The sequence below is a fragment of the Haematobia irritans genome, chromosome 1 (genome assembly GCF_050003625.1).
Source record: "Haematobia irritans isolate KBUSLIRL chromosome 1, ASM5000362v1, whole genome shotgun sequence".
Lineage (NCBI taxonomy): Eukaryota > Metazoa > Arthropoda > Insecta > Diptera > Muscidae > Haematobia > Haematobia irritans.
The window spans coordinates 232,354,116-232,377,283 of record NC_134397.1 but is presented as its reverse complement, the minus strand read 5'-3'; the positions used below and the strand labels follow the sequence as shown (position 1 = coordinate 232,377,283).

Below are 23,168 nucleotides of genomic sequence, written 5' to 3'. Positions count from 1 at the left end.
GAAAAATTAGAAATGCGTGCTGTCATTAATTTTTACATAAAACAGGTTTATCGGGACAAGAAATTCATAATGATATCGTGAATGCGTTAGGTGAAAGTGCTCCTTCATATGCAACAGTACAAAATTGAGTTACTGAATTTAAACGTGGTCGTACAATCATTGAAGATGAACCACGTAGTGGACGTCCAAAAATAGCAAAAACAACAGAAATTGTAGCCAAAGTGCATGATATGGTATTGAATGATCGACGAATAAAAGTGCGTGAAATTGCTAATATCATGGGCATCTCAAATGAACGAGTCCATTTAAATTTGCTTGTAGAACTACAGATGAAAAAGCTTTCTACAAGATGGATGCCACATTTGTTTGGATCGTTTTAAGCGAAATAAAATGGATTTTAAGCGTCGTTTCATAACTGTTGATGAGACATGGATCCACCACTATACTCCAGAGACAAAAAAAGCAATCCAAACAATGGACTGAAGCTGGAGGAAGTGAGTGCCCCAAAGAAGGCAAAAAAAATCAATCGGCTGGTAAGGTTATGGCAACGGTTTTTTGGGACTTCAAAGGTATTTTATTGATTGACTACCTCCAAAAGGGCAAAACAATAAATTCAGAGTACTATTGCAACCTTTTGGATCAATTAAATGTACAAATTCGAGAAAAACGTCCTGGCTTACAACACAAAAAAAAAAATAATTTTTCATCAAGACAACGCACCAGCTCACAAGAGTGTTTTGACAATGGCTAAAATCAACGAAATAAAGTACGAGTTGCTTGACCACCGACCTTATTCTCCTGATTTAGCTCCCAGTGACATTTACTTGTTCCCAAATCTAAAAAATTCCTTGCTGGCAAGCGTTTTACCTCAAATGAAGATGCAATTACATTTGTAAACCACTATTTTGAAGACCTTGAGGAATGACAGATATTTTTCCCAAGCAGATCAGTTCAACCAGTACACTTCCCACAGATAACTGTAAAGATTTTACCTACGATGACTAGATCAGATTCCGAATTTATAAGAACCATTTTTTGTTTGAGTTTTAGAGGAATCATACACATCTCTTGTAAGTGTGCAAGAAAATGATGAAATAACGCCTTGATTTGAAATCTAAAATCTGTAGATTTTCATCCCAATTATTTTAATGATTACGAGAGGTAAAATCTGGAAATTTTGCATTCAGTTTCCGGCAATTTTCATGATCAGTGCGCCTTCTACCCTCAATAAGTGAAATCGGTCTATATGGAGGCCTTACCAAATGGACCGATACAACTAAATCATACACACAGAGAAGGAATATGATCACCTCAAACATGTTTTAAGAGCAAAATGTTATTTTTGGGTGGTGACCATGTAACATGGTTTTCGCAACCATGTTATTTTCTCGGAAATCATGTATCTGATTTCGGCAAGCAGCTTATATTTGACGAGAAAATAACATTTTAGTGACAAACATGTTACCTGGTCACCATACAAAAATAACATTTTGCTCTTGAAACATGTTTGAGGTGATCATATTCCTTCTCTGCGTGTATACACTTTGTTATGGGTCTAAAATGCCAGTATAATTTCAATTTGTGGCAAATCGGATAAAAACTACAATTTCTAGAAACCCTAGGAGTTAAATAGGGAGTTCGGTGTAATGGGGGCTATACCAAAACATGGAAGGTACACACAATATTCAACACATTTAATTGTAGTTCTAGAATCTAGACCCCAAATCGGAGGGCCGGTTTATTAGGGGGCTATATCAAAAACTGTACCGATACTCAATATATTCGGCACACCTCTTTATGGTCCTACAATACCTCTAGATTTCCAATTTCAGGCAAATTGGATAAAAACTACGGATTCTAGAAAGCCAAGAAGTAAATCTGGAGCTCGTTATATATGTGGGCTGTATCGAAACATGGTCCGATAATCACTATTTTCGGCACATCTCTTTACTTTGCTAGAATACCTCTATATTTCCAATTTCAGGCAAATTGGGTAAAAACTACGGATTCTAGAAGCCCAAAAGTAAAATCGGGAGATCGGTCTATATGGGGGCTATATCAAAACATGGACCGATACTCTCCATTTTCGGCATACCTCTTTAAGGTCCTAGAATACCTCTAGATTTCCGATTTGAGGCAAAATGGGTAAAAACTACGGATTCTAGAAGCCCAAGAAGCAAAATCAGGAAATCGGTCCATACGGGGGCTATACCAAAACATGGACCGATAGGCACCATTTTCGGTACACTTTTTATGGTCCTAAAATACCTCTAGATTTCCAATTTCAGGCAAATTGGATAAAAACTACAGTTTTTATAAGTCCAAGACCCCAAATCGGGAGGTCGGTTTATATGTGGACTATATCAAAACTTGGACCGATATCGAACCATCTTCGAACTTGACCTGCCTGCAAACAAAAGACGAATCTGTGCCAAATTTCAGGACGACAGACAGACGGACATGCTTATATCGTCTTAGAATTTCTCCCTGATCAAGAATATATATACTTTATATAGTCGGAAATAGATATTTCGACGTGATACAAACGGAATAAAAAGGTCATTGTAGAACAACTGTACTTTTGGGAAGTGACATGTACCAAATTTAGTACAATTGTACCAACTTTTACATCCCTGGCGTGAAATATATTGTAAGCGTAATATTTATCAGAGAGTATTAAGAAAACAAGAGGACGAAAATTTCTCTTCTACAAAAACAACAAATGTCTACCGTATAGATTCGCACAATGCCTGCAGCGTCGTAAACCTCCGTAAAATATTTAGTTTTTGACAATATAAGAATTTGTACAGAATTCGTTTTTGAATTTCACATAACCGTATTAAAGTCGTGTTTACTAATAAATTGAAGTCTGCGTGGTTGCGTTTTTGCATGCTTCCACGTTCGGCGATGAAAAGTCATTATTCTCAAACATGCAGGATTGCTGGAGGTATGGCTCAAATGTTAATGGGGGTATGTCAAATGTTTTGTTACCTCAACTACTTACTCAGTGTTTGCTCTGGGTATTTATTCTACAGTAAATTAGTTTTTTAAAGATTAATATTTCCCACCTCTTCCTCTAAAGAATGTTCTCCTCTACGCTTCACGACAAAAGTTGCCACTCGAGCCCAAAACTAATGCACCAAAATTTGTAGGAAGTTTTACCAAAAACTACCACAAATGATGACAAAATTGTATTTCTATGGAAAATTTTTTCAACATTTTTTTTTTTGTTAATATAAAATTTTGTCATAATTTTATTTCTACAAAAAAAACTACCATTTTTGGTAGAATTCTACCAACTGTGGCAACCGTGTTCACGACACATCCTTGTCTGATGCTTATTTTCCAAATATGTGTATTAATTTGATATTATTTGATCCCCAAACTCAATTTTAATGACACTTGAAAATATGAAGTCCTTTATGCTACTGCACTTTTTGTTCTTCATCATCTATTATTTCATAACTTCACGGTTGATGGTTCTTTGTTTGTGAACTTCTTCATACTCTCAACACGGGCACAGAACAATAGCTGAGGAAACCTATCACATCCCCAAAGAAACAAAAAGAACAATAACATACATACTCCACCGTCTCCATTGATTGGCACTTATATTGGTAATTTTCAGAGGGGCACTTCTTTTTTACTCTATATGTTATACTCGAATATTTGCCAACAACAGCTATGAAATGTTCCCGGTAACAAACTTTGTATGGAAAGGGCTGGCTGACTGGCTGAATGGATGGATGGTGTGTGCCATAACTACTTCAAACTCTACTTTAGAGGGGGTAACTTCACAAAACACTTTTAATATCTCACTCAATTCTTTCCACATTTCCACATTGTGTTCCTCCATACGTTCGAGATGACGATGATGCAGATGATACTTCCATCTTTTCCCGGGTGTTGTTATCTCATCCAAGTTGGAAGTTTAAGTATTCTTAAAGTACCAAACAAAGTAATATTAATAGATTAAATATTTATTATGTTGTACAAGGACCACATATTGAAGATATTTTTATATAGAAAAGAGCAAATTATCGTATATACGTATACGTGGCTTTCAAGCTTTTGTCGTTTGCATAGAAGGGAAAGGGTAGCGAAGACTACTCGTGACGATGATGAGTATATCATTTTTGACCTCGTTTGTTTTATTTTCATATATTTTTTTTAAATAGTAAAAACTTATACATTTGCTGTTTGTGGTTCTTCTCGGGATACTGTTGTATTGTGGTCGTATTGAATAGGCAAACAATGAAATGCAAAACGAGAAGGGCAAAGTCAATATCATTAACTTGGAATATTGCGTTAATGAAGTTCTTATTTTAATTTCCAGATAAATTTCATTGCTTTATTATCCTCTTTATTGTAATTGAATGATCAGGGGATTGGTGAATTTAATATGGGATGTTGTATATATCTTTATAGCATATGAGAACAATATTCTCCACAAATCATGTGATGACATTCTATAGCCTTACGTTGCCTTCCTTCATTGTTTTGTTTTTTTCAGTCCTTTTGTTTTCAAATTTAGTATATCGATTTATGGGAGTTGTGTACTGGGGAAAATGAAAAATGTGACCTATTTTATAGGTCGTGCGAAAATTGAATTGTACAACACATTTTAAAATCGTACGAAATGTTTCTGTTGCTGTAGTTCATATTGAACTTATAGATACGGTCTTTGAACTTTATACCCACGTTTAGTTCAAAAAATATTTGGGACATACTTAGAAAAAGAAAGATTTCATTAAGCTGTGGAAAATTTCGAAAAAATAATAAAATTTAACTACAAACAAATAATTTTTTGGTAATAAAAATATGTAATTTTTTATCTCTGCAGCAAATAAAGGGTGATTTGTTAAGAGCTTGATAACTTTTTTTTTTAAAAAACGCATACAATTTGCAAAATCTCATCGGTTCTTTATTTGAAACGTTAGATTGGTCCATGACATTTACTTTTTGAAGATAATTTCATTTAAGTGTTGACCGCGGCTGCGTCTTAGGTGGTCCATTCGGAAAGTCCAATTTTGGGCAACTTTTTCGAGCATTTCGGCCGGAATAGCCCGAATTTCTTCGGAAATGTTGTCTTCCAAAGCTGGAATAGTTGCTGGCTTATTTCTGTAGACTTTAGACTTGACGTAGCCCCACAAAAAATAGTCTAAAGGCGTCAAATCGCATGATCTTGGTGGCCAACTTACCGGTCCATTTCTTGAGATGAATTGTTCTCCGAAGTTTTCCCTCAAAATGGCCATAGAATCGCGAGCTGTGTGGCATGTAGCGCCATCTTGTTGAAACCACATGTCAACCAAGTTCAGTTCTTCCATTTTTGGCAACAAAAAGTTTGTTAGCATCGAACGATAGCGATCGCCATTCACCGTAACGTTGCGTCCAACAGCATCTTTGAAAAAATACGGTCCAATGATTCCACCAGCGTACAAACTACACCAAACAGTGCATTTTTCGGGATGCATGGGCAGTTCTTGAACGGCTTCTGGTTGCTCTTCACTCCAAATGCGGCAATTTTGCTTATTTACGTAGCCATTCAACCAGAAATGAGCCTCATCGCTGAACAAAATTTGTCGATAAAAAAGCGGATTTTCTGCCAACTTTTCTAGGGCCCATTCACTGAAAATTCGACGTTGTGGCAGATCGTAAGTCTATTCATGATGAAATGTCAAAGCATACTGAGCATCTTTCTCTTTGACACCATGTCTGAAATCCCACGTGATCTGTCAAATACTAATGCATGAAAATCCTAACCTCAAAAGAATCACCCTTTAGAAGAAAGCTTTACCATTATAGTTTAATAATTAAAATGAGTAGATCATGCAATGAAGGGAACTGACGAGGATGTGGAAATCCGAATTAACTTTCTTGCAAACTATTTTGGACAAAATTTTTTCCTTTCCATTATACCATCAAAATTTATTTTATTTGTTTAGGCTAATTTTTTCACACATACAGCCAAAAAAAAAAATCTGATTCAATCACGAAATTAATTGATCCAATTAAGTTTTTAATTGAAATGTCTTCAATCACACACAGAAAAAAATTTCAGGAAAATTGTTCCAATTAAAATTTTAAATGAATTTTAAAAAATATTCAATTAAAAATTTAATTGATTGAAAAAATTTTTTAATTGAAACAAAACTCAACACACAAAAATTAATAGTATCAATTAACTTTTTAATTGGATCAATTAATTTTTTAATTGACCTCCAATTAATTTTTTAATTGATACTATAATTTCTGTGATTGAAGACATTTCAATTTAAAAAATAATTGGATCAATTAATTTCGTGATTGAATCAGGAAAAAAATTTTTGTGTGCAGAAATGATAGTATCTATTAAAAAATTAATTGAAACTTAATTAAAAAAATTATTGATACTATTAATTTTTGTGATTGATTTTTGTTTCAATTAAACAATTTTTTGAATCAATTAAATTAAAATCAAATTGATTTTTTTTAACTCAATTAAGACTTTAATTGAAAACATTTTCGTGAAATTTTTTTCTCTGTAAGTATTAGTACAGCACCATAAATCACATAGTGGTCGGGGTATATGCCAAAAAATGTACCTACACACAAAATTTTTTTTTTCTGATTCAATAACGAAATTAATTGATCCAATTAATTTTTTAATTGAAATGTCTTCAATCACGAAAATAATAGTATCAATCACAGTTTAAATTGGTCATAGAAAAATTCCTGATTAAAAAATATTTGATTTCATTAGCAAATTTCAATTAATTTTTTAATTTATTCAATTAAAAATTTGATTGATTGCAAAACTCAATTAATGTATTAATTAAAAAGGTAACTTTACATTAATTACAATTTTTAAATGCGAGCTAATTGGACATGAAGATTAAGGAATTGGTATTATTATGACATTGAAAAAAAAATGCCAGATACCCATCTTACAAGCCTGACTATACATATGTTTCAGTGTTGGCTAATCCACATTACCATAGTGTCTAGTAAGATCTGGCTGGATGAGATGATTTAATTTGGGTCTTATATACTAATTTCTTATGGAAATTACATACGAGAATCATTTCTCCCAAGTTGAATCATTTCTTCACCACCACTGTGCATCATCTTCTCATATAGCTACAATCCCTTAATCCTATTTTCAATTACTTTTTGAATTGGCTTAGTGTTTTTATTTGGATTAACAATTGATTGTTTGAAATACATTTTTAATTAAAAATTAAAAAAAAAAAGGTTCATCACTTTTTTTTTTAACTGACTTAGTCTTTCGAATTTGATTATAAAGTTAATTTATCAATTAATTTTTTAATTAAAAATTTTAAAATTTTCAATCATTGACTTAATTAACGTAATATTTCTATCTTGATTAAAATGTTAAGTGTATCAATTAATTTAAAAATTGAAAAAAAAAATTCAACTTCAATTAACTTTTTAATTGGAAATATTTTGGTAATATTTTTTTCTCTGTACTAGAAATATTGATTTTAAGCCCCATAAAACTCGGTTTAGCTCTTGGCGTCTATCCATCTGACCATGTATTTGTTGTTCGCAGCATTCGGGTCGCTATTATTAACCGATTTTGATGAAATATGGTATAATGTTGATGGAAGAATAGGGGAATATAAATTTTCCATAGAAATACAAATTTAGACAAAATTTTCTACAGAAAAAAATTGATAAAAATTTCTATAGAAATAACATTTTGACCAAATTTTCTATAGAAATAAAATTTTGACTAAATTTTCTATAGATATTAAAATTTAACAAAATATTCTATAGAATAAAATTTTGACAACATCTTCGATAGAAGTAAAATTTTAACAAAATTTTCTGTACAAAGAAAATTTTGACAAAATTTTACCCTAAAGAAAAATATTCTAACTACTTCTCGAGATTTTCTTTATTATTATGAAAGAATACAGGTTGAAATCTCTTTATGAAATATTTTTCCAAAAGTTTTTTTTTTATGCATTGGTTTTATTTTGTTATTTTGCGTAGACAAATTCAACTGACAATTCTGGTAATTTGAAAGACCATTCTCAAAAAACACGCCTACGACGATTTAATTGTCCAAAATATAAATTTTCACTTAAAACGGCCAAAAAAGAACTTCATGGAAAGTGGGATAGAGGATCCTGGGATGTGCTTAAAAAGAAATGCTTGAGAAACAACTACCAATTTTTCTATCAATTAGACAGTCTTTTTGAATTTTTATTTAAAAATTCTAAAATAGTTTAAATAGAGATATTATCGGATTGTATGATGGCGTATCCGCTGATGACTATAACCGGAGAGAATCCTAAATAATCCATACATAACAATTTTTTTTTTTGTTATGTTATTAAAAAAAAACTCACAAAATGTGTCTTCCTTTTCTATGTTCCATTTACAGCAATACACAATTGGAATGGTGATGTCCGTTGCGGCCTTGCCTTAGATGTTGGTGATTCTGTAGAAATTTTAGAAGAATGTCCAAAATGGTTTCGTGGTACATGTCCCAGAAAATCCAGAGCAGTTGGTATTTTTCCCAAAACCTATATACACATAAAAGACTTAAACAAAATAGATCCGGTTGTAGCGGAATGTACACAAGTTTTAAGAGAATGGTCTGAAATATGGAAGCGATTATTTGTGGTTAGTATCTGGATTCGTTCTCCCTCCTCAATTGTATGAATAAATGCTGAAATTTGTCTCTTCCATAGGATCGTGAAACATATAAATTTACCACATTACGCAAAGTAATGTATTCGATATTAGATAGCCGTAGAGAATTATTAGGTGCCACATTAACGCAGGATCAAACATTGGAACTTCAAATGACAGTGGTGTCAAAAATTGACTGGGGTAATCGGTAAGTACTACGATATAATGAAATCAATGTATATTATGGTTTCGGGTCAATAAGGGCTTAATGGGATTGAATGAAGCGAAATTCTGACGAAATTTTATATAAAGAGAAATTATTTTTTACCACTAATTAAAAAGGTAGTAGTTTTATTTCCACATAATCCATAATTTTATTTCGGTTCAGATGAAAATAATACTTTTTGCACGTACAAGAAACGATTTTAGTAATTTATTCATTAATATTTATTGAATAATCTGATATACATCTTTGTATATACTGCTTCGTGTTTTATGGGGGATATCTGTTAACAGTACTATGCACACGCAAGTTATATGCGGTTGCAAACATACAGTTACTATAAAAAAGAGTGCATATTTTTAGGCTTTTTTTTTTAATAATAAGAAAAATTGATGGTAAGTAAGCGCATGTATTTAATTGGCTTTCCAATCGCATTTCCAATATTTTTAAACACGAAAAAAAACTTTAAATTTAATTTCCCCATTTGCAATTTATTAATCGTCTATAATAAAGGGTGATTCTTTTGAGGTTAGGATTTTCATGCATTAGTATTTGACAGATCACGTGGGATTTCAGACATGGTGTCAAAGAGAAAGATGCTCAGTATGCTTTGAAATTTCATCATGAATAGACTTACGATCTGCCACAACGTCGAATTTTCAGTGAATGGGCCCTAGAAAAGTTGGCAGAAAATCCGCTTTTTTATCGACAAATTTTGTTCAGCGATGAGGCTCATTTCTGGTTGAATGGCTACGTAAATAAGCAAAATTGCCGCATTTGGAGTGAAGAGCAACCAGAAGCCGTTCAAGAACTGCCCATGCATCCCGAAAAATGCACTGTTTGGTGTGGTTTGTACGCTGGTGGAATCATTGGACCGTATTTTTTCAAAGATGCTGTTGGACGCAACGTTACGGTGAATGGCGATCGCTATCGTTCGATGCTAACAAACTTTTTGTTGCCAAAAATGGAAGAACTGAACTTGGTTGACATGTGGTTTCAACAAGATGGCGCTACATGCCACACAGCTCGCGATTCTATGGCCATTTTGAGGGAAAACTTCGGAGAACAATTCATCTCAAGAAATGGACCGGTAAGTTGGCCACCAAGATCATGCGATTTGACGCCTTTAGACTATTTTTTGTGGGGCTACGTCAAGTCTAAAGTCTACAGAAATAAGCCAGCAACTATTCCAGCTTTGGAAGACAACATTTCCGAAGAAATTCGGGCTATTCCGGCCGAAATGCTCGAAAAAGTTGCCCAAAATTGGACTTTCCGAATGGACCACCTAAGACGCAGCCACGGTCAACATTTAAATGAAATTATCTTCAAAAAGTAAATGTCATGGACCAATCTAACGTTTCAAATAAAGAACCGATGAGATTTTGCAAATTTTATGCGTTTTTTTTTAAAAAAAAGTTATCAAGCTCTTAACAAATCACCCTTTAAATTGCAAATCGTTGTTTCCCGTTTTTCTTTATGTAAAATTAAGTCGAAAGTTTTGATGTGATTAAACATTTTTATTTTTCTATTAGAATTGAGTATGTTACTTTTCAATTCTAACACTTCGATATAACCCAGCTAACACGGAGTGTTACATAGTTTACATCGAATATATTGTGATCGAAAATTAAAAGTGCTGGTTTTTTTTTTTTTTTTTTGAGAGTATATTCCGAAAAAAATTGTAACAGATTAATGCCACGATGTATTGTCCATCGGTAGCCACTACTTCTTTCTTTTTGGCAGCATATGGATACCATGACGAAAAAACGTCTGACCTTTTAACTCAATCTGCGAATAGACCAAATTTTTGGCTTCCTCATTAATGTGGGTATTAAGTTCGACTTTAGCCGCTAAAGTCAACAAATTAGTAACATTATAAAATTATACATCTTTGGTGCAAATTTTATTATAACTTGATAGTCCAAAGCAACTTTATATTCTTTAAAATGGATTATTAAAGAAAAGTAATCGTGGAAAATTGTGATTTTATTGGCTAAACTTAGTACCCACCTTTGGGACTAAAATGATGATCGGCCAGGTCATATGTCATTGAAAGGAGTAAGTGTAGGGGGGTCCAAATTAGAGGTGTGCGCCTGAGTGTAATTTCACTCACACTCACGCACATTCACGAAGTCAAATATTTATTCACGCACGATACTTGTGGTAGCCAGTCCCACTCACGCACATGCACGAAATGAAAACCAGTACTCACGCACGGTCACGCACGAACTACTTTTAAAGTCTCACGTTCACGCACGATTCACGACAATTCACGTGACTCACGACATTTTCCAACCAGGAATGAGCAAAGGTAACAAAATTCATGAATAGAATGTAGTTCGACAGCTAAATTAATTTCAGTTAACATACGAGTAAGAATTAAATCTTGTTTTTTTTTCGTGAGCGTTATTTTGCAGAAATTTTATTCACGCACATTCACGAACCTATTTTATTACTCACGTACGTTCACGCACGACATATTTCTTTTAGTCCCATTCACGCAGATTCACGAAAGTTGCTTCAGATTTTATTCACGACTCACGTGATTCACGCGTGTCACGCGCACACCTCTAGTCCAAATAATCCGCTTTTATAAAAATTCGGGTTTCGGTTTTTTATCGTTCTGAGAAGTCTGTATGTTATTCAACTGCGTGTCGCTTGTTTGAGTTGTTCACACTGGCGCTGCATATTTAGTTTACCACTCTCCGGCCAATTTCCTTATACGTAGTTAACAAGGTTTCTTTTTCCACTCCCCAAGTGCAAGCCACACAAGGACCTTGTTTCTACACAGAAAAAAATTTCACGAACATTTTTCCAATTAAAATCTTAATTGAGTTTTAAAAAATATTCAATTAAAAATTTAATTGAATCAAAAAATTTTTTAATTGAAATAAAAATCAATCACACAAATTAATAGTATCAATTAATTTTTTAATTGGATCAATTAATTTTTTAATTGACTGTCAATTAATTTTTTAATTGATAGTATCATTTCTGTGATTGAAGACATTTCAATTAAAAAATTAATTGGATCAATTAATTTCATGATTGAATCAGAAAAAAAATTTTTTGTGTGTACCACGGAGCTTATCACAAATTGCAGTGGCATGGGCAGACGACTTGAAAAGTGTGTGACCCCGAGAATCTTTGGGAAGTTTGTCGACAGAATTATCTCACCGTCGACTCTGACATTCAATTGCCTAGGTTCTTCTGCCATCCATGTAGTGAATTGTGTGGCTGAGGATTTGCTTGCGGATATTCTATTTTTAGCAGTGAAATAACTGGTAAGATCAGCAAATCGAACCATTATTGTACATTCGTCCGCATATGATGCAATCTCGATGCCGCCAGGAGAAGTGGAATAGAGAATATTTAGGGTCTTGACTTCGTATCCCTAAATTCCACATACGACTGACGTCGGCACAGATAATTAGAACACAGCGCTTGGTTCCTACCGCTAGGGACGTATTATCGATGTCCATGTTGATGGTTGGCAGATGGAAAATTCTCCACAAGACTGGGGAAGGTTAGGTTAGGTGGCAGGCTCGCTTAGACTATTCAGTCCATTTTGATACCACAGTGGTGAACTTCTATCTTATCAATGAAAGCTGCCCGATTCCATGTTAAGCTCAATGACAAGGGACCTCCTTTTTATCGCCGAGTCCGAACGGCCTTCCACATTGCCGTGAAACCACATAGAGAAGATTTGACACACTCAGAAATGTCACCAGCATTACTGAGGTGGTATAATCCACCGCTGAAAATCGTTTTGTTGTTCGGCCGAAGCAGGAATCGAACTCAAGACTTTTTGTATGCAAATCGGGCATGCTAACCATTGCACCACGGTGACTCCCTGGGGAAGCATAGTAGAGCTCGACCGAAACGGGTTTTTTGCGCCGAAGCCGAAGCGGATATTCGGCAAAAAAAAGCAATAATCGGCCGATGTCGATTATTTTCCTCACATTTGTAATTAAAGAAATTTGGTGTGTTTTAGTTCAATATAAGAATTTTTTTCAACAAATGCATAAATACAATAATGAAATGTAATTCAGTCCAGTAGTCTGATATTATTATAACAAAAAAGGATTTTTTATATTTTTTTTTTACGTTTTATTTGTACTGGGTGTTTTGACTGAGACAAATTCAACACTTGGACAATTCAATATGAAATAAATTATTCAAAAGGCTTCGGTTAATCGGCGTCTTGACGCTGAAGGTCGGTTCGTGGCCGATTATCGACTTTTGGCCGAATGCCGAAGTCGATGCTTCGGTCGAGCTCTAAAGAAATATATCGGTATGTACGATTCGCCCTTGCGCGAGTCCTTGCCTTCTTCTTCAGCAGTACAATCACACTACCAATTTTCCAGACACCGGATATAATGAGTGATTCCTTTTCATCGAGCCTATAGTCGAAATAATTAGCACTTATTTTAGTAGGTAGTCCATAGACATACTAAGATTCTGTACCATCATATAGCGCGTTTTACTCAGGAATGGCTAAAAACACATGTGTCCCATTTCGTTTCGTTCACATAATAAAGGGTGCTTAAAATTTCAAGGGCCGATGTTGATTTTGAATAAAACACAAACTATTTAGGAAATTATTGTAATTTTATTTTATTATGATATATTGGTATTACTCAATTATGTATTGAACAAAATATCGGCCAAATGGGAGCCGCGACCTCGGCGGCACACCTTCATCCGATGGTCCAAATTTTCGATGACGCTGAGGCATAATGGAGGTTCTATGCCGTTAATGTGCCGAATTATCTCATCCTTTACCTCTTGAATTGTTGCTGGCTTATCGACGTACACCTTTTCTTTCAAATAACCCCAAAGAAAAAAGTCCAACGGTGTCAAATCACATGATCTTGGCGGCCAATTGACATCGCCATTACGTGAGATAACATGAATGAATTTGTTGCGCAAAAGAGCCATTGTTTCGTTAGCTGTGTGGCAAGTGGCACTGTCCTGCTGAAACCACATATCGTCCACATCCAATTATGGCCATAAAAAGTTCGTTATAATCTCACGATATCGAACACCATTCACAGTAACTGCCTGACCGGCCTCATTTTGGAAAAAATACGGCCCGATGATGCCGCCAGCCCATAAACCGCACCAAACAGTCATTCTTTGTGGGTGCATTGGTTTTTCGACAATCACTCTTGGATTCTCATTCGCCCAAATGCGGCAATTCTGTTTATTGACGAATCCACTGAGGTGAAAATGTGCCTCATTACTGAAGATGATTTTCTTCGAAAATTGATCATCCACTGTTGCCATTTCTTGGAGCCATTAAACACGTTGTTGGATTGAGTAAGTCTGAAATAGAGAAATGTCAAAAAAAATTCGGAAAAACTTGGCGTTTAAGTGTGGTTCACATTCAACATCGGCCCTTACAATTTAGCCACCCTTTAGTTGTCAAATTTGCCAAATGTGCAATTCTATGGACGATTTTCTATTTGGGCCATTTTAGACCTTACTTACCCCCATTCCTCATTACAGGGTCTTACAGATCGAAGCTGCAGTCAGATCACAAATCTGGACAAAGGGCAGCCTTTAGATTTTTGTGATTTAACCTATTCAAAAATATTTTCGCACAAAAAATAGGATCGTTTGAATTAGCCATACATGATGTCAGCTATAAATAAAACCAAATATTTACAAAAAATTAAATTTAATTATAAATTTTTATTCAAAAAAAGAAGCATAAAAATTTATCGGGTATCTATCATCATAATCACAATACTTTTGTTTATAAACAAAATTTCTAAATTTTCATCATTAATATTAAAACGCTTTTAAGAATATTACTTAACTAATATGCCTAATGAAATGAAGAGGCAATGCGTGTGTACAATTGCAATTGTTTGTCTATATAAATATATTTATATATAATTTAATTATGTTTTCTATAGAATTACCTCCATTTGGCATATACTCTATTATGAAAAATAAAACGCCTCTTTATAAGGAGTTAGAATATGATAAAAATAATATAAAAAAATAGAATTCTATTAGTACAAAAATAAACATATAGAAATCATATGATGTATATATTTAATAAAACTATATAGCTTATACAAACAGTGTATGTATCTATTTGTATATAAATGGCGGTTTACATGTAAAATTTTATATTTAATATATTGTTATTAAAAATTGCAAGCAAACATAGTGTAAGGCTTCGAGAAGAAAAAGAAAATTTGGATAAACAAATAAGGGCATTTGTAATTAATGAAGGTTTCATTACACTCAAAGAGATTTTGTTATGAACTAACGGAGTAGAAAAAAATCTGTAGTCATTGATGAACTAAAATCAATTGTCTCAAAAAGTTGGTTGGTTTGTTTGAAACAAAGTTTATATTCCATTGTGTAAAGACAACTTTGTTGAGTGATAACAGGCTCGAAAACATTAACCATATTTTCGCGTTTTTTTTTTTTTTTTTGTCAAAATGGAAAAATAAAAAAACTTAAACCAACTCTGATATTATGACAATAGTATTGAAATTTGTTTTTAACGAAATATGTTTGCCCTTAAAGATTTTTGAAAAAAAAAAATCATTTCCAAGCAAAGAATTATTTCTCTATGTGTAAAAATTATTCAAAGGGTTTTCTCAATAGGTCTTTGTTTGCAAAACCATTTTAAAAAGCTGCTTAGATTTTTTTTTGAAATTTTACTTTAGAATTTATATCAAAGTGAAATAATTGCACAGTTTTAAGATAAACGGTAAATTTGTGAAATAAGGACAAACCATACAAACATTTCATAGGGCATAATTCTTTTATAGAAAAAAATTTATATATAAAACATTACGTTTCTCTTTCTTTCAATTACATTTAAATAGTTACTATAATTTCTAAATTATTTAAAAAAAAGTAGTATATAAAATGAGAAATCATTTGTTGCGTTTCTATCGTGCATCCGATTCGTTTCGATTCGATTTTGTTGTTTCATTGCATTGGATATTTTGCTTATGTTACGTTATATGTGCAGTAGTTATATAGCAGCAGCAGCCGCAGCTGCATTGGTTGGTTGATTGGATTTTGGGTCACATTCTCTATACAATTGCCTTGCAATTGCTTTTGTTTATGTCTCGGTCTCTTTACCAAAGCTATCCACTTGTGGATATATGGGATGCATTTCCAATGTTGATGGGGCCGATGGTGTCCTTGATGTACCCAAGAGATTGCATAGTTCTTGAACCATTTCTGAGTAGGATTTCGTATTGATATTTTGTCCCACAAAGTGTAAGAGTAAAAAGTCACCAATCTATATGGAAAATTTTATAAAAACAAAATTAGAAATTGTGTGTGTTCCGTATTGTTGTGAAAGCTTGCAAACTTACATCTAATCGCCTTACTAAACTTGAAATTTCTTTGCTTTGTGCCGAACGATAAGACCGTTTGATGATTGTTTCACGGGTAGTAGGCATAGTGACGACCATGAATGAATAAATCAATGCAACGCCGGAGATGACAGACAAGATGATAAACCAGAACCTAGATTAAAAAAAAGAAATAATGTAATTTATATCTACTATTAATATCATTCGTTGACAAGTGATGTATAATTTTACCGTTTATGGTAAGGGCATAAAATTTTCGAATTTTAACATTGAAATAGAAACTTTTCAATAGAAAATTAAAAAAAAAGAAATTTCTCTGGTCCTGGTCTGCTAAGTCCCATTTCAACACTAAACATTTCAGTGGGTGGCTCCGAAGAATGGTTTCCCACCGGAGATAAAGATAATGGCTACACCCAGAAACAAGTGAACCCACCATGAAAGAAAATGTTGGTTTATATTAGAAAAATTTAACTAGACTATTTTAGTAATTGCAAATATTTTTTTTGTCAAATTGAAGAAAATTTATTAAAAATAATAATTTTCTTTCTGTTGTTTAACAAAATTTCATATTGTTTTTGTTTTGTTTTTATTCAGTCTGTTTGTTTCAAAATGCATTGATCAGCTATGATGCGCGCATTCGAGACTGTTGTTGTGCGAAGTACATTATTGTACAGCTGTCTTCCCAACCATTTTGGACAACATTTTTGCTCTTCCATAACATCATAAAAAAATGAGTAATGATAGGCTCATATATATGAGCCATAATATCATTACATGTACTAGAGTACACTAATGTACTTCATACAACAACAGTCTCGAATGCGCGCATCATAGCTGATCAATGCAAATTTCATATTTTGTAAGAAAACATTGGAATTAAAAATTTTTAAAATGTCTTTAGGGCTATGTGAATTTCAACACAGACACAATTTAAGAAAAATGTACTTATTTTAGAAATTTATGAACGTAATTTAAGCAATCTTCAGTAATTTTAGGAAAATATGAACTATTTTCCTACTTAGCAAAATCGTGTGCTTAACCCTCTAATGCCCCATTTTTTTTTTGTATGCTGATTAAATATTCAATGTTAACGACACAAAAGCAAGAAAACTAATCAAGAAAAATTTTTACGGTAAAATTCAGTATACGCTACAAAGGCTCTTGAACAGGTTCAACTAAGTTTTATTTTTTCATTTTTGTTGTCTTAAGGTGTGTTTTACTAAAAGCTTCCTTATTTAATGAAGCCCGCCTAAAGGCGGGATTGGGCATTAGAGGTTTAATTTGTTTTTTTTTCTCATTTTTAGTTCACGTCATTAAAGTAAGCAAAAAATAATTAAAATAAAAAAAAAACTTCTCGCATTTGGCTAAATTTAACCAAAAATTAACTAATTTTCATTAAAAATTAACTAATTTTCATTAACCAAATCCGGCCAAAACAGTACGGAACAACCGTGTTTCTTCAGGAAAGGCAGCAGACGTTTATTCAAACACTCTTTCACGTAAATTTCTTGGTTGACAGTCCCGGAAGCTATGAAAATGCTGCTTTTCAAGCCACAGGTACAGATGGCTTGCCAAACCAGATATTTCTTTGCGAACTTTGACAGTTTTATGTGCTTGAAAATATCTGCTACCGTTCCCCTTCCTTTTGCCGTATAAAACTCCTGTTCCGGAAGCTGCTTGTAGTCGGCTTTGACGTAGGTTTCGTCGTCCATTACAACGCAGTCAAACTTCGTCAGCATCGTCGTGTACAGCCTCCGGGATCGCGCTTTGGCCGTCGTATTTTGTTTATCATCGCGATTTGGAGTCACTACCTTCTTGTAAGTCGATAGTCCGGCTCGTTTTTTTGGCTCGATGCACGGTTGTAGACGATACACCCAGCTTATTTGCGGCATCTCGGAGAGAGAGGTTAGGGTTTCGCTTGAAAGTACCGGCAACTCTCTTTGTCGTTTCAGCGGCTTCCGGTTTTCGATTTCCCCCCGATCCAGACTTCCTGGCTGTCGACAAACGTTCCCCAAACACTTTAATTACATTTGTGACGGTTGATTTGACAACTTTTAGCGATTTTGCCAGCTTTGCGTGCGAGTAGATCGGATTTTCGCGACGCGCGAACAAAATTTTGATACGCTGCTCTTCTTGCTTGGACGGCATTTTGACAACTGAAGAGTGAATTCCAAAATCAAAATAGGAGCAACATTTTACACGCACACACCTTCAAAATGAGGGGTGTCCAGGTTTTTTAAATGCAAAATTGAAAGAAATACGTCAAGTTTATAATGACCAAATTTTGACCGTATCACCCTTTAGATAGATTGCCAATGTTGAAAATTATTTTTTCTCTACTCTGCAATTATTTTTTGCATACAAAGGTTCATAGGTTCAATTCCACTTTCGACCACACACCAAAAAAATTTTCAGCAGTGAATTATCCCCTCTCAGTTATGGTGGTGACATTTCAAAGCTTTATCAAGTGGTAAAGCTTTGAAATGTCTGATTTCATCAGCAAATTTCAAATAATTTTTTAATTCAATTGATTGAAAAACTCAATTATTGTTTTTATTAAAAACGTAACTATTTGATTAAAAATTTATTGTTTGAAATAAATTTTCAATAAAAAAAATCATCACTTTTTTTAACTGGCATAGTCTTCCGAGTTTGATTAAACAGACAATTATATCAATTAATTTTTTAATTAAAAATTTAAAAATGTTCAATCATTGACTTAATTAACTTATCTTTATTAAAACGTTAATTGTATCAATTAATTTATTAATTGAACATTTTTTCAACTTCAATCAACTTTTTAATTGGAAATATTTTGGTGATATTTTTTTTTGTGTGTAAATTGAGTCGATTAACTTTTTATGTAATCGATTTTTGTATGTTGGCCAAAATCGACTAATTTGATATTGATAAAATCGACTAGTTTACTCTAAACGCCATAAAAATAAAACATACCAATTGACTGACCCCAAGTCGAAACAGAAAAATCTATCGACGATGCAGTTAGTTATATGGCCTAATAGAAAAAAATTATTTAATTACAGTTAAATTTACTGGTTAGTTCAAATTTCATGTTTGTGCTCTGAAAGCAAATCCTACCTAATCAGCGAGATTTAAGTTTTTTTGATACTTGACCAAATTTTTAAAAAGCCATGCATTTTAGTTAAATTTTCAATAATCGAAAAAATCGAAAGTCGACTTTTTCAAAAGTCTAAAAGTCAACTTTCTTGTAATTTGGATTTTCAGTTAGGGGAAAACCTTTTGCAAAAGTCGAAAATAATTATCTTTGCCAAAAAATTTAATAATTGAAGTTTTAATTGTGTTCACAATCTCTAAGCCAACATACATAAGAACCATCGACAGAGGGTAATTAGACTACTTCAAATTTTGGAAGAGTTGACTCCTCACTATTTTATCATTCTTCACTATGTTATAAATTTATTTTTGGTTAGCCAACCTTAAAGCCTAATATTAATAATTTCCTCTAAATATTTTCTAACATTTTCTAACTTTTCAATATGATAAAAAATATATTCAATACTCACCACAGGAAAATATAAATCTTCTCATTTAAAATGTTCAAAGCCAAAACACACAAAGTGTCGTGTCTCTGTGGTGAACCACCAGGGCCAAATTTGTGGAATGTACATTTTGTTAGACGTGGAAAGATTTCAATCATGGGATCGAAACGTTTATCTTGATCCATATTCGAGAATTTAATGACATCGGTGCCATAAGTCATAAAAGCACCACCCAAAAATTTATCCACCAAAAAGATATTCACAATGACATTGACGAAATTCAAAGCTTCACACAGATAATAGGCAAACGAATAACCAGCATGAGAATTCAAACTATCCATTAGATATTTAATAATGCGATTTTGACGATCTTTACGATAATCTTCGGGTATAGAGACCATACCCCTTAGGCCATCGGTAATCATACGCATTTTACCATCTTCCAAATTTTTCCATATCCAATGAGGTATATAGAACATAAGACCCTATAAATATTAAATTAAAAATTAATTAATTTTATAATATTGCATATACATATTTTCCGTATATACTCACTTGAAAGAATAATACAAATGGCACCCATTGATAATAGCTGTGATATCTTTTCTCTTGACCAAATTCATTGCCCAAACCATGGGAGGCAACTTCAGTACCAATTTGTTTATGCTGTTGTCCAGGTATTGTGAATGTATAGGTAATCCAACAGAATGTATTGATGACATGCATGGGTATGGAACCATCATTGATGCAAGAAATCGGATCACCTACAAAATAAAAAACAAAAACAAAAAACAATTTTGAAAAGATTATTCAATTTATTGCAATTTTTATTAAAACAGAATTCTTGAATACATCAACATTATGGTTATTTGCATTATTGTGTTCATCATGGAGAGATTCCAATTCCATTTAAACTAAATACATTGTGTACAATCAATTTAAAATGTTCGTATGTATGTATGTATATCCTTTTATACATTAAGTAGAACATAAATTATACATATTATTTCATAGAGTATAATATAGTATCTAAACTCTGGATGGAAGTTTTTTTCTTTCTAATCAAATAATTTAACCCATTAAAAACCTACTAACATAGTTATACACAAAAATTATATTAAAAAATAAAGGCCACACTCAAAAACAACTAGGAAGGAAAATGTTGGTTAATTTTAGAAAATTTAGCTTAAACTTAGGAAATGTTAACTAACACAAAAATCCTGATTTCACGCCGATACTACACTGTACATATCACATATTTACGTTATATTAAATATTACGCAACCTCAATTTTAGGATGCGCAATTTACACACTATTAAGGACAAATTTCTTTAAAATAATGGTATTTTAATTAAAAGAAAACTTATAATCTTTCCTTCAAAAATTTTTTTCATTAAATTTAGGACACACATTTTGAAAATTTGCGTGCCTTTGTTAAAGTTGCATGTCTTTAAACCAAGGCAAATTTTCCTTAAAGTAAAAAAACACATTTTTGATTAAACGAAATCGTCCTTAAATTAACTGAAATATTGAATCTTTAGATTTAAGATAAAAACTGTAAATATAGGCTAAGACTTATCCTTAAGTAAGGTCGAAATCTTTTGATCCTGTTGAATTGACATTCAACAGTGGTTTGATTTTTCAAAGTTCTTATATTTTTGTATATATCAATTCATTTAATTTCATATCTTTTTTATATCAATTTTTTATATTAATTAATTTGAATTTGTCAATATTTTTGAATTTCACATTTACATGGGCTTGTCATATTTAGGACAGATGTCCACCATTTCAACAGTCGTTGCACTGAATATGCATCACTTCTTTAGATGTGATCCGAATTCATTGTTTTTGATGTGAATTAAAAAATTTTGTGGTACTTTGACAAATAATTAATTATTATAATTTTTTATGATTTTCAATGCAATCTAACGCTTGTCAAATATTTTAAAAATGTCGTAATTTTTCTAGTATGAATTTAGAAATTTTTTCGACAAAATTTAAATAATTTATACCATTTTATTAATCCTTACCCTGTTTTTAACATATTTGAAACAAAAAATTTTAAAATTGCCCTTTAAAAGTATGAAAAAGCGAGTTATAAAAAAATTGAATTAAAAGAACTTCCTGAGTAGTTAAAATAAAAAAACATCTCTGGAAGGACATTTTTTGAAGTGCTTTTAAAGTTGTGCCTTCCAAAGTACTTCCAAATTTTTTTGCTCGACAGTTTAATAATCCAAATTATTGCAGATACTTCAAAGTAGAAAATGTTTTCTTAATTCCAAAAAAAAAAAACTTTAAACCAAAGATGCACAATCATCAAAATAAGACTTAGCTTATATATTAAATCTAAAGATTCAATATATCAGTGAATTTAATTTCTTTAATTTAATTTAATGATTTCCTCTTAAGGAAAATTTTTCTTAGTTTATATTTGTAAGATTCGTGTCCTAAATTTAATGAATAAAAATGTTGAAGCAAAGAGTATAAATTAAATTTCATTATTAAAAAAATCGTTAATATCCCAGGAAAAAAGTGTCGCTAAAAATAAAGTGAAAATGTTCTTTTAGGATCCGGAGGTGGTGCAATATGGGCGCAGAAGCGATGAATTTAACATGGGCTTGTCATAGGACGGATGTCCAACATTTCAACAGCCGCTGCACTGAAATTGAATCATTGAATTTGAAAAATTTTGTGATATTTTGCAAAATAAATATTTTTAATATTTTTTTTGTGATTTTTTAATGCATTCTAACGCTTGTCTGAAACGTTGGACCTCAAATATTTTCACAAATTCGCAATTTTTCTAGAATGGATTTAGCATTTTTTTCGACAAAATTTGAATAAATTGTATCATTAATTCTTAATTCTTAATTCTTACTCTTTGTTTTAAACCTATTTGAAACAAAAAAAGTTAAAATTACCCATTAAAAATATGAAAAAATAAAGTTATAAAAAAAACAATTAAAAGAACTTCCTGTGGAGTTAAAATGAAGAACATCATTGGAAAGACATATTTGAAAGTGCTTTTGAAGTTGTGCCTTTCGAAGATTTTCAAAAATGTTTTGCTGGGATTGTGTAAATTGCGTATCGCAAAAATTAGTCTGAATAGTCTTTCATATTAAGTCAATATTTTTTTCAATGTATTCTTTGACTTCCCAACAAAAAAACTTGGAAGTTCTTCTAAAGGTACAACTTTAAAAGCACTTCCAAAAATGTCCTCCAAAAGATGTTATTTATTTTAACTGTAGAGGAAGTTCAATTGAGTCAATTTTTTTATAACTCGCTATTTTCATATTATTAATAGGAAATTTAAATTTTTTTTGTTTCAAATGGGTCAATAACATTTAAGAATTAATAAAATGGTACAAATTATTAAAATTTTGCCGACAAAAAATGCTAAATACTTTTTAGAAAAATTGCGA

The 23,168-nt window shown here is 32.3% G+C and overlaps 2 protein-coding genes across 6 annotated transcripts in view; one reads left to right on the top strand and one right to left on the bottom strand.

The window, feature by feature from the left end:
- Positions 1-23,168, top strand: part of spg (dedicator of cytokinesis spg) — a 228,643-nt gene that overhangs the window by 117,078 nt on the left and 88,397 nt on the right. For all 3 annotated transcript variants that reach the window (XM_075295031.1, XM_075294988.1, XM_075294945.1), the window contains exons 3-4: positions 8,393-8,634; positions 8,703-8,851. In XM_075295031.1, the coding sequence (XP_075151146.1) occupies positions 8,393-8,634; positions 8,703-8,851 (391 nt within the window). The remainder of the gene's footprint in view (positions 1-8,392; positions 8,635-8,702; positions 8,852-23,168) is intronic.
- The window catches only part of Inx3 (innexin 3), a 34,283-nt gene continuing 25,647 nt past the window's right edge, over positions 14,533-23,168 (bottom strand). For all 3 annotated transcript variants that reach the window (XM_075294806.1, XM_075294846.1, XM_075294879.1), the window contains 4 exons: positions 20,298-20,506; positions 19,767-20,227; positions 16,222-16,375; positions 14,533-16,145 (listed from right to left, as the gene is read on the bottom strand). In XM_075294806.1, coding sequence (XP_075150921.1) covers positions 15,963-16,145; positions 16,222-16,375; positions 19,767-20,227; positions 20,298-20,506 — 1,007 coding nt within the window. In that variant the 3' untranslated portion in view covers positions 14,533-15,962. The remainder of the gene's footprint in view (positions 16,146-16,221; positions 16,376-19,766; positions 20,228-20,297; positions 20,507-23,168) is intronic.